This window comes from Herpailurus yagouaroundi, unplaced genomic scaffold, assembly GCF_014898765.1.
Source record: "Herpailurus yagouaroundi ecotype Mexico unplaced genomic scaffold, PumYag 181, whole genome shotgun sequence".
NCBI classification, from domain to species: domain Eukaryota; kingdom Metazoa; phylum Chordata; class Mammalia; order Carnivora; family Felidae; genus Herpailurus; species Herpailurus yagouaroundi.
Window position 1 is genome coordinate 17,055,793 of NW_024412412.1, and position 12,350 is coordinate 17,068,142.

The 12,350-nt window shown below is 40.3% G+C and overlaps 1 protein-coding gene across 10 annotated transcripts in view; it reads right to left on the minus strand.

Annotated features, from left to right (window-relative positions):
- FAT1 (FAT atypical cadherin 1) overlaps positions 1–12,350 on the minus strand; it is a 135,024-nt gene that overhangs the window by 35,533 nt on the left and 87,141 nt on the right. For all 10 annotated transcript variants that reach the window (XR_005794948.1, XM_040490016.1, XM_040490013.1 and 7 more), the window contains 4 exons: positions 11,945–12,155; positions 9,086–9,225; positions 3,868–4,143; positions 3,498–3,708 (listed from right to left, as the gene is read on the minus strand). Coding sequence is in view for 9 of the 10 variants with exons in the window: in XM_040490016.1 (XP_040345950.1) it covers positions 3,498–3,708; positions 3,868–4,143; positions 9,086–9,225; positions 11,945–12,155 (838 nt within the window). In the remaining variant the exon portion in view is untranslated. The remainder of the gene's footprint in view (positions 1–3,497; positions 3,709–3,867; positions 4,144–9,085; positions 9,226–11,944; positions 12,156–12,350) is intronic.

Here is a 12,350-nt window from a genome sequence, read left to right on the forward strand (position 1 = left end):
CCATCCATCCATCCATCCATCCATCCATCCATCCATCCATCCATCCAGGTTTTACCCAAATACCCTTCTGCTTAGAGAATGTGGTGAAGCCTTCCTTTACCTCCCTAATCAGAATGGCTGTTTTATTCTCTTATCCTGTTTTTTCTTTATAACACATATTGCAACCTTCTTATCCGTTCTTCCACTAGAATGTAAGCCCAATTTAAGCATGGCTTGTTTTATATATTCTTTTATCACCTGTGCCTAAAAAGAATACCTGACACACAGAGACATATCCTATGTCCTATGTAAATATTTGATGAATGACACAACTTCTATGTATGGATGGAAAGATAAATTAAATACCAAATGGGTGGACCAGAAGCCTGAAAAATATCAATACATTCATCAAAGCACTATATTTATATTTTTACTTGGTTCTGTCTTTCTGCAGTTTACTTCTATCACTACCAATAACCACGTGTTGGATTAAGCACTACATTCTGAAGTACATTTTGACAAAAGCAACACATACTAAATGGAAATTTCTGATAAAAATTTTTATCAGTATATAGGGGCACCTGGGTGGCTTAGTTGGTGGAGCGTCTAGCTTTGGCTCAGGTCATGATCTCACGGTTAGGGAGTTCGAGCCCCACGTCAGGCTCTGTGCTGACAGCTCAGAGCCTGGAGCCTGCTTCGGATTCTGTGTCTCCCTCTCTCTCTGTTCCTCCCCCACTCACGCTTTCTCAAAAATAAATAAACATTAAAAGAAATTTTTTTAATCAGTATATAAAATTCAGAAACATTACTACCAGAAGTATCTTAACAGGAAGGTTAAACAGGAACCCAGCTAGCCAGTTAACAGTGGGTTTCCGACATACATATACGGTATGGAAGGAATCATCAGATTTGCAGATGGGAAAGCAACATACTTATGTGGAAAACCACTGCGGGGCAGCTGAGTGGCTTAAACATGCCCGTCTGATCCACTAATGGGTACAATTCATCAAATGCAGAAATACACGCATGTTATTTGTCAAGAAATTAACAGGGCAGTGGTGGAACTCTTTCCTAGGTTGGGGGCTTAAGTCATTCACTTTAGCTGGAGATATTGGTGATTTCCGTGTAGCCCTGGATTGTTGTGTTTGAAGTAGGCAATTATCTGGACAAACATGTGAATTTGGGCACATTAGCTATGACTGTATTACACACATACACCCCAAAAGAAATGTCAGAGAGCTGTGCACAGAAATCTTTCTTCCTACGGTGGACACGCTGTGGACCCTCAGTAAAGTGCTGACTGCCCAACAGGATGGCAGCCTCAAGTGTGAAACATACAGTTGCAATTGCACTTCTATTTAACCTAAGTTTGAGGAAGAAAATCAATTCTGTCAATAAGGATATTTACAGAGTATCTTCTATTTCCAGGCATTATGGCAGTTATAATAATCTACTTAAAAAAAAGAAACACACACACACACACACAAACACGGTCCAGAATAGGGCGCTGATGTCTCTGAACACGTTAAGTCAGTTGTTACTGAAAATATCCTTTAATTAATTCCTTTTTCCCTGAAGACTCCTAATGAGACCAAACTTTTTGCTCAATGAATTGCTGCTAATTAAACATGCAGTGTTACAGCCTGAATTTGTAACTAGTTTTCTGAACTTTGTTAAATGTTACCTGACAAATGAGAAGGTGAATATGAATAACTTAAAGGTGTTATGACCACTTTACATTTCCACCTATTCCAACAGATTCATACACACACTCTTCTGCATTTTAACAGTGGCTGCTGCCTACAATTTTTGAGCACACTTTTTATATTACCAAATCTATAAAAATTATCTTCTAAGAAGTTCAAATGCTACACTGAAATAGGCCCTTGGTATTATCTACTGTTTGAGTGGAGATACAGTTCATTCTTGGAATACCAAATTAGTAATCCCATCAGTCATCGCAAGCATTTAAAGAATGCACAAGCCTTTAGTGAGGCACCAAGAATCGTACTTTAACCACCCAGTTGTTGAAAATTATGTGAAAGCTAAGGGGAAAGTTGAACATTTTCTCCTACACAAACCCAGGCGGTTTGTCTGTGAGAAAATTATTTTACTGAAGTGCGCAGGCATGCACAAAGGGAATGCACTGTTTTTTTAACAACGAAATTTCTGACCCCGTGGAAAAACCTTCATCTTTGTTCAAGGCACTCACTACATTTTTAACCTTGAACTACGAGCAACACATAAGATCTTATTTGTAAGTAATGGACTATATTTGGTTATTTTCAGGGAAACAAATGAAGCTTTGAAAATACTAAGAAGTAAAAATAGTTTAACCACATAAAACACATTTTTTAAAAAATTATTCTCCATGTACCCAGCTTTTGATTATAGGACCTATAGTTAATTCATACCTCTACACCAATACCAATGTCTAGGAAATGCACAATTTCTAAATATGCAGAGGAACAGACTTATAAAAGAGTGAGAAGAATGAAAGAGACTATATTCTTTGTACTAACAATGACCTTGAGAAACATGGAAAAAATGGAAGCTGCCTTCTTGATACTTAATCACTTACTCATTGTATTTGGCAGGAGGGAAAGTTCCAAAGCAAGATGAATTCTGACAGTACAAAACATATACCCTAAAGCAGATCCCTGTGTCAATCAGGGGCTTTCCTTTGCCATGAACATACATTTGTGGAGCAGTGATAGCCTCTACCTATCAAGTTCCTAGCGCGGCACCCATGGAATGAATAAATGAAAGACCGGATAGCATCATAAAAGAGAACAGAGAACAAAATATTTCACTTTGGTACAACTATTTCTGGGTGATCCTCCTTGTGTCCACCAGCAAGACCCTGGATTTCTTGCCCTGCCACACCTAGAAGAAAGGTCCACACCGACAGTTCAGTTGGCCTTCCTTGCCCAATTCCAGCAGGCTCCTTGGGCTTTTCAACGTTTCCAGTCCAAATCGCCACCCTGGGCCCTATTGCAACAACCTAATTCCATGAAGGAAACTCAACTGTAAAAGGTGGAGGACAGGGGCAGAAAAACTAACCCTGGAAGGGGTAAGCAGAGGCAGGACACCAGCACTCTTGTTGTGGAATTTCCTGCTCTGCCCAAGAGAAAATACTCCCTGGCGAAAAGTTAAATTACTAAGGCCAGTGGTTTCCTAACAATGTTTCAGAGTTAATAAGTCTTATGGAGGAAAATGTCGTATGGTTACAACATTGTGGAAATAAGGAACTGGACCGGTTTTCTTCACTGCAAGACTTCTCAGAGCCTTGAATCATGCTAAGAATGTGAATCTCTTTATTGGAATGTAGGAGTCTCACGAGTCTCACGAGTCTCACCTTGCTTTCTAAAGAGGCTTCTTTCTCCTAATATGTAAAATGGTAGCTGAAGATCAATTTAAGCCATTTTTACAGTGACACACAGAAATGTTTCTACATGTGAAATTTTGGAAAAGAAATGTACTTTTTAAAGTTAACATACTGAGGGCTCCAAAATTACCTGATTCGATCGAGTACAGCACTTCAGCGTTCTTCCCTTTGTCCTTGTCCAGAGCTGTAACCTGCAACACTACTGAGCCAATAGCTGCAGATTCATAAACCCTCCCTTCATAGGAGGAACTTGTGAACCAGGGGGCATGGTCATTGGTGTCACTGACATTGACAATAATCCGTGCAAAGTTGCGCTTCACAGGAACATCTTGATCCCGTACCTGAAAGATTCAATACATTATCATTCCTGTGTGTCTGCGTGTGTGTGCGCGGGGGCCCGGGCCCCCCCGGGTCCCCTATATGGGATTAAAAATCACTCTTAAACACAGGAGACCTTTCAGAAACCAAATACTGGCCAAAGGATGAGAAGAAAGCCGTACCATGACGGTAAGAACATGTTGGTGGATGGCTTCATGATCAAGTGTTTCAGAAGTATAGAGAGAGCCTGTCGCAGGATCAAGACGAAATTTCTTGAGACTCAATGGATCAATGCTGCTCTGCAGTGTATAGATGAGCTTGTTTTTTTCATCCTTATCCACAGCACTGATTTGCAGAATTTCCGTTTCTGGCACTGTGTCTTCAGGAATAACAACTTCATATTTTGATGTAGAAAATTGAGGACGATGGTCATTTGTATCTATTACTTTGATGAATACCTATAATGACCAAAAAGACCCATTATAATATCCCTAATTATAATATTTTAATATTTATAGAATCAAGGGGAAAAATCAGGTGCACAATGGGGAAAAAAACGGATTTAGCAAAATGAAATACAAAATTGGGAAATAAAAACAAAAACCTAGAATAAAAAAAAAAAATCCTTAAAATTTTTCATTGCTTCTTACCTGTATGAGCAAGATAATGAACACCTCTCTAAATTCTTGAGAGTAACTTTGGAGGGCATATGTAACACCTTTCACACACTTCTTTCTGACTGAATACTTAATTTCTCTTAGGTCACCACTAGAGAGATATTTCTAGAGTAGTCATGGAAGAGTAACCAAGAATTTACTTGAGCAGGATTTACAGAAGGCTAATTTCTTGTATCAGATTTGAATCTGCAACCACCACACTAATGAGGAGAGTACGATACTGGATGATTACTGTGTTGATCTATTTATTTTTTAGATGATTCCTAGTATTTAAATTTCTCATTCTAATCTTTAGGACTCCAAATTGCTATTGATAAATTAGAAATGTGCTTTAAAATCTTCATTACATTTTTGTGACCATAAAACTTACATATAAATAGGAAACACACTCATTTCCTAAAAAAAATTTAAGGACACTGAAAAGATACACTCTCTTAAATATGTCAGCACAGGGGCACCTAGGTGGTCCAGTCTGTTATATATCTGACTCTTGACTTCAGCTTGGGTCATGATCTCACGGTCATGGGATCGAGCCCTGTGGGCTCTGCAGTGGGCATGGGACCTGCTTGGGATTCTCTCTCCCTCTTTCTCTGCCCCTGCCCCACTTATACTCTCGCACTCTTTCTCTTAAAAAAAAAAAAAAAAAAAGTCATCCTAGAATAAAAACCTTAGAGGGAAAAAAAGCCAATATTAAAAAAAACTTAGTCCTAAGCTGAATTAAAACTATTTTTTTTTTACTTTAACAGTAAGAGGATTACTTTTCAGATTGAAAAGATGTGTGTGGATAAGGCATAGTGCAAATCAGTACCAATTATAATAAGATGGTTTAGTTACGACCAAGAAATCTGAGCTTCATTAGCCTGTATAAAGAGGTTCACTAGTCCAAATGGCACAGTAGGACAAAGTCCCGGGAATGCAAAGGTTTTTATTAAGCACACTGGTGCAGGCATGTGAACTAGAGGTCTTTCCATGGAAACTACACCAGTGCTCTCATAAAACCCTACAACATCACTGATGGACTTGTAACATTAAACTTTATATACTTAAGATATGCATTCACTAAACCACAGAAAGATTTTACGTGAAAGTTATGTAAACATTGAAAATTACAGATCATTTTTCAAAGGTCAGTGATGATCCAGAAGAGATGGTTATAATTTCTCTAAGTTAAACCATTATATATTCATTTCCACTATAAATTTATGTATTATTTTTCTAACGAAGTTAGTGTTGGGCAGAGGTGCTTTACTTCTGCTCTAAAGTCAATTAATCACAACTAAATAGAACAGCTAAAGTAACAACCTTTTTTTTTTAATTTTTTTTAATGTTTATTTACTTTTGAGAGAAAAACAGAGACAGAGTACAAGGGGGGCAGGGCAGAGAGAGAGAGAGAGAGAGAGATAGAGACAGAATCAAGCAGGTTCCAGGCTCCAAGCTGTCGGCACAGAGCCTGACGCAGGGCTTGAACCCAGGAACTGTGAGATCATGACCTGAGCCGGAGTCAGACGCTTAACCAACTGAGCCACCCAGGTGCCCCAGTTAACAACCATTTTTGATACAGCAACTCCACTGAAACATGGCCGCAGGGCCCTTATACACTCGGCACTCACCTACACAACACTGGGGGGCAAATATATGTGCAACAGCCTCTGCCCTGGGTAGCTTTCAACCTCCGCATGAAATGTCTTACGCATACAAAGCCACATATTATCAGGTAAGTTATCAAATAACTTTTTAGGAGTCCAGAGATGGTGTGGGACATTTGAAAGCTTTTAAGGAGGAGGTAAGCCTTGGCTTGCGTAGATGATCAATGTATACTGGGATTGGGGGGGAACGCCTTGGTCAGACGTGAAGGCAAGTAATAGCATCACACATCTTGGCTTCTGGAGACTGGAGAGAAGGACATTGAACTAAGAGATGGTAAAGGAGAAGGGAGAAGGGAGGATCCAGTATGCAGAGCCTTGAGAACAAAAACTCCCGTGTGCTTTGAACTATTTGTTGGGAGGAAATTCACCTTTACCTCCTCTTCTCAACTGGCAGACTATTCTAGCAGAGCAAGATGAATCGCAGGGATGGAGAATGGGGACAGGGAGATGACTCAGGTGTCAAGTGGGGAAAAGAGTCCAAACCAGTGCTGATACGCAATAGCGAGTGCTCTGTGGGCGCACAAGGGCAACTGGTTCCAGGGGCTTCAAGCACAAGCACCCCGTGTGCTACCTCACTCACCCCTCAGAAGTGCCTATGAGGACAAAATCACGATGCCCAGTTTCCAGGTAAGAAAAGGGAAACACAAAGGGTTTTAGCCACTTGCTAATGGATAGGGTTAAGAGATTCAACCAAATGACCTGAGCATAATGTTGACCGATGCTTGAAAGAAACCGTAAGAAAACATGAAAGCAAAGCTGTTTTGAAGAAAAGAAAAAGCCTTAACTGGATTTTGTTAAGTTACCTCGAGACACCAGATAAAGCAAAGTGACTTGAATCAATACCCATCAGCATCCAAAGCAGAAAATGGCAGGACAGGAAAGCATGGAGCAGTGCTGTTTCCAGAAGGTACTGGGGGTTACACTGTGACCCGCCCCCCACCACCACCCACCTCTGCTAATGATGTACTCACTATGGCTTAACCCCACATCTCCAAATCTTCCCCAAATCCCCAAATCTCCGATTTGCCCTTGGCTATTGACCTCAATGCAGCAAAACTCACCCTGTTGGTTCCGGACTTTTACCTACAAACCTGAATCTACTGGGCTGTGTTTCTGGTACCTTATCAACCTGGTTCTGATCTCGGTGATGCTCTTCAGATGGTATCTGCTGCTGTGTTCTCACTCACACTCCTATCTCCCTGTCATCTGCCCCACATGGAAATGTAAACCTAATTACTGACCGTCCCCTCTGTCTCACACTTTAACAGGTCAGCGTGGGCTCTGTAACCACTAATATTCTGACTACCTCTCCCCGCCGGCAATTTCATTAGAATATTACCGAGACCCCCTGAAAATGACTCAAAATAACTTACAGAAGTATAAATGAAAGACTGAAACTGAAGACATTCTGCATCCCTCAAAACACTAGAATCTATTTGCCAGGATCTATGTGATATTTCAATCAACCTGCACCACATTTCACACTAAGCTTTTGACTGTCCTAGCTAACACTACAATTATTGGGGGAGGAGCCCTCTGCTAATTACTCACCTATGTCGTAAGTGGTAAATCCTACAGGTAAACAGAGCATCTTCATTAATGAGAACGCCTGGCACAGAGAGCCATTTAGTTCCTTTTGCTAGATTTCTGGCTAGTTGATTATTTGAGCTGGTCCACATAAAGTTATACTCTTTGAGCCTTTCAAAATTTATCCTGTTAAATTTATTACAATTCTTGATATTTTTATTCTCATGTTCATGCTCTAAAGCCTAACTTCTAAAATGGGAACAGTTACTGACAAAAATGAAATTTTAATACTGTGCTGAAACGTTTACATGACAATCTCAAAATGACCCCAAAGCATGGTACATATGTCAGTTGCAAATACACTAAAAACCACAAGCATTTAGAGAAATGAATAAGGCCTTTTCATAACTGGCTCTAAATTATCTACTCACTTATTAGTTGAAAACACATCTCAGACTTTTAGTCTTCAATCCTACTAGATGATTTGACAGATGATCTGTCTCATATCAGATTTAAATTAGTATAATTTAAGATAAAAAAAAAAATTGGCTGGGGAGCCTGGGTGGCTCAAGTTGGTTAAGCTCCAACTTTAGCTCAGGTCACGGATCTCAGAGTTTGTGACTTTGAGCCCTGCATTGGGCTCTATCCTGACAGCTCGGAGCCTGGAGCCTCCTTCAGATTCTGTGTCTCCCTCTCTCTCTGCCCCTCCCCTGCTCACACGTGCGCATGCCCTTTTTCCCCTCTCAAAAAGAAAACATTAAAAAAATAATAAAGATAAAAAACTGGAATTCAGGAGCATTTTATTCAGTATTTAATTTCTTCTTCTTTCAGAGTACAGCAGATTGTATGTAAATCTTAGCTTCTACAATCCTAAGGTAAGCTCCAAAGGTGCAGGATTTTGTTTCCTAGTATTTAGCTTCTAGAAGAAACCTGCCATATAACGAGTGTTTAACAAATTCTCTAACAGTCCACAATGAGAATCAAAGAGAATTTAGACTTAATTTATAGGATTTTTGCCATTTCAATTTGAATTCCCAGTAATCTGACCATCTCTTAATCATCAGATAGGAACAAATAAAGATGTTAAGTGAATTATGACAACAATTTTACCATTTTATACAGCCCTAGTTAAAGTAGCCAAGGTGGGGGAATTGAGAAAAGGGATTTAAGACATAATCAATCACTTTAATGAGCTTTAATGAAAATGACTCGCAGAATTCATCCTCAATAGTTATAAATTTTATATTAATATTGTTCAAAATCAGCAAAAAATTGAAAGATTTTGATAATTAAAAGGGGGCTTTTTAAGTCTTCTTGCAAAATTTCCAAAACTGGGGAATTACATGCCAAACCTAAACTGAGACGTGCAGTTAATTTTCTTTCCCTAAATACAAAGCCTTGGTGTGCATATGTGGAAACTCTAACAACAACACAGTAACTCTGTGAGCCTCCGAGGGCAGAATCAACTGCCCATACCGCCCCCAGGCCCCGGATATCACAAGGTCATACTAATCTTCCTCTGACAAACGCATCCTTACTAAGTCACCTACCTGTGTAAGTATGGTGGTGGTTCCGTCTGTGGCTTCGACTGTGAGGTTATAGTTTGATTTCTGTTCTGCATCAAGAGGTTTGGCAACAACGATCGTTCCGGTGCCCTTGTCAACATCAAAGTGACTGTCATAGTTGCCACCTAGGTTAAATTAGGACATACAGAAAAGTAACAACAGGTAGGTCATAGGATGAAATTCTGTCATTTATTTTGTGGCTTTCTACTTGTGAATGACAGGGGGGAAAAAACCAAAACACTTCTGATATTGATCAAGGTGATTCCAAGGAGCTTTCATTTTGAAAGACAAGAAAAGATGGGCCAACTAGAAAGACAATGCTTACTAATGCAAAGTTGAGCTCTAATTTCAAGGGAAGCTAGTAACTGCGAGGAAAGCAACTCTGAAAACAGAAAAACGTTGCTAATATTGCCAATGAATTACTTTCGATTTGCTCCTTCAGGGGTTCTGAATAGGTCTTTAATTTATATACCTCAGTAGCTATACAAAGCATCACTTACTAACCAAAATCGGCTATTTAAACGTTTAACCACACACACAAAAATTGTGACACTTGAACGAACTGCCCTAATAAATCAACTATTCAAAACAAATGTTAACTCTGGAAAAAATAATGGCAGTTAATGTCAATTAGTCCTGGCTCTTACATACTTGAAAAGAAACTTTCCCCATTGTTGCCAAACACAAAGCTTAAGGAAGCAAAAGTTTCTGTGCTACGAGCATTATCCAAATGCATTCCCAATTATATCCTAGATAAAACTCTCTTTTCAAATCCACTGCACTTGAGATACTTTTATCAATGAAGCGAAATGGAATGAAAATAAAGACTTAACGTCATGATGATGTTCTATTACAAAACGCACCAGAAAGCAAAACGAAACACACAGAAAAGCCACAATCTTCAGCTAAACCTGAAACTAAGGATGATGTGGAGATGTATCAGAAGTCAGCATGTCTGCAGCTGGGATGGGTGACCATGCGCACACCATGGAAACAGAGGGCAATGAGAGAGTCACTGGACACGAAACAAGGCTTTAAAAGCTGACGCTTTGATCTTAGATCTCATAATCTGAGGCAAATTATGTGATCTCAGCAGATACCTTCTGCTGTACAGTTCAGGTCACAAGTCACCTGCAAGACGTGAAACGCTTCTCTAGCAAGTGTGTCGCCTGGCACGGCCAAACAGAAGCAAGCGAGCGTGGGAGGCAAGCACAGAACAAGGAGCAGCAGTCAATCAAACCAGTTCCAAGCGCAGTCAGTGTTACACGGGGCAGTTACACACGGCACAGCCGCAGCCTGCTCGTCTGCAAGCATGACAGGAGTTAACAGACAGCACACACACTATTTTGACCACGGTTAGTTACAAACATAATCCTTTTCTTTAAAACTAAAGTAACGGCTGGGGGGCCCGGGTGGCTGGGGCGGCGAAGTGTCCGGCTCTTGGGTTTTCAGCTCAGTCATGACCTCACGGCTCGGGAGCTGGAGCCCCACGTCGGGCTTTGCGCGTAATGGTGTGGAGCCTGCGTGGGATTCTCTCTCTCCCTCTCTGCCCTCCCCCTGCTGCTGGCTCTCTCTCTCTCAGAATCAATAAATAAACTTAAAAAAATAAATAAAGGGGCGCCTGGGTGGCTCAGCCGGTTAAGCGGCCGACTTCGGCTCAGGTCATGATCTCGCGGTCCGTGAGTTCGAGCCCCGCGTCGGGCTCTGTGCTGACAGCTCAGAGCCTGGAGCCTTTTTCAGATTCTGTGTCTCCCTCTCTCTGACCCTCCCCTGTTCATGCTTTGTCTCTGTCTCAAAAATAAATAAACGTTAAAAAAAAAAAAATTTTTTTTTAAATAAATAAATAAAAAATAACGGTTTCATAGGTGTTGATGACATCAACAATTTCATACAATGACCCAAACTGGGAAAAGAGCTTGACAGTCTAGTGTGGAAAATTAAAGAGGTAAAAAGCCTGTACCCCCCTCGCCCTGTGGCCCTGGCAGCCTAGTCCCATCGGCTTCAACCCACTGAAGTAGCATTTGGGGTACGGAGGGTGGCTAAAGGACAGAAGAGGGGAAAAAGCAATATAAAGATCCAACTGGAGAGGAGTTGCAATACGTACTTTTGCTTTTAAGTATCTTTGTGATTAAGGTAATGTGAAGAAACAGCACTTAAAAACCTAAGATGTCAAAGTTTAATGCGATTTTCTTTTTTTAAGTATGTCAGAATAAGGTAACACGTTCTAGGTCTAACCTAAATGGCCGAGAAAAAGGAAAACTGACCTAGGCATGTCATTTTTATTACAGGGTTATTTCATCTAGTGAACCCTGCTTCCCACATTCCCAAAGTGTGGTAAAGTCAAACTTAAAAAGGCCATAGTTGGCACTATCATTGTTAAGTCATACAAATAAAATTTGTAAGCTTATTCCCTATAAAATACTGCCTGACCTGAGACAGTCAAGCAGGCAGTTATTTTAAGCATTCAAACCATATTCGCTAAAAATAGCCATGTGCCATGTTATGTATCAAGAAGGAAAATCAAGAAGCTGTGCTTTTGAACCAAAAACATTCAGATTTCTAACTCTTTGATGCACTTCTGAAAACCTTATTTTTAGGCTCATGATACACAGCACCTATTTTAAACAAGGTGAGTACGTGCTGGATATTGTAACACATTTGCAATCAAAATACTGCAATTTAAGACAAATTCCCCACTTCTGGCTCTTGCTCCCAATTTTAAGTCCTGAGATGGACACAAAAATCAGAAAAAGAGACAGGTTCTCAAAGACAGAAATAAATCAAAGACACGTTCTCCTCAGTGTAACCCACACACGGACAATGAAAACTCTGAGCCATGCTTACCAATGATATCAAACCAAAGAGGCGTGCCAGGAGGCTCCACAGATATCACTCCAATCATGTGAGCAACCGGGTCACTTTCCATGACAGTAAAGGTAAAAAACGGTTCTTCAAATGAAATCGGCTCCAGGGATGGTTTGGGTTTGGAAATCCATTCAATGTGGAGTCGCGTGGTTGACGACTTTTGGGGGCGACCATTATCAACTGCCTTAATCTATAAAATGTAAGCAGAGGGGATAAAAGGAGCAAATTAGAAGTTACATCCATAAGTGAAGCACAGATCAGTTTGGTCTTAAACTAAGTTAATTTCAAACAGTATCTGTATTTGTGTATTCCCCATGTTTAAGGTTTGATTAAAAAGAGCAACCTCTCAGGGCGCCTGGGTGGCTCAGTCGGTGTTCGGCATCCG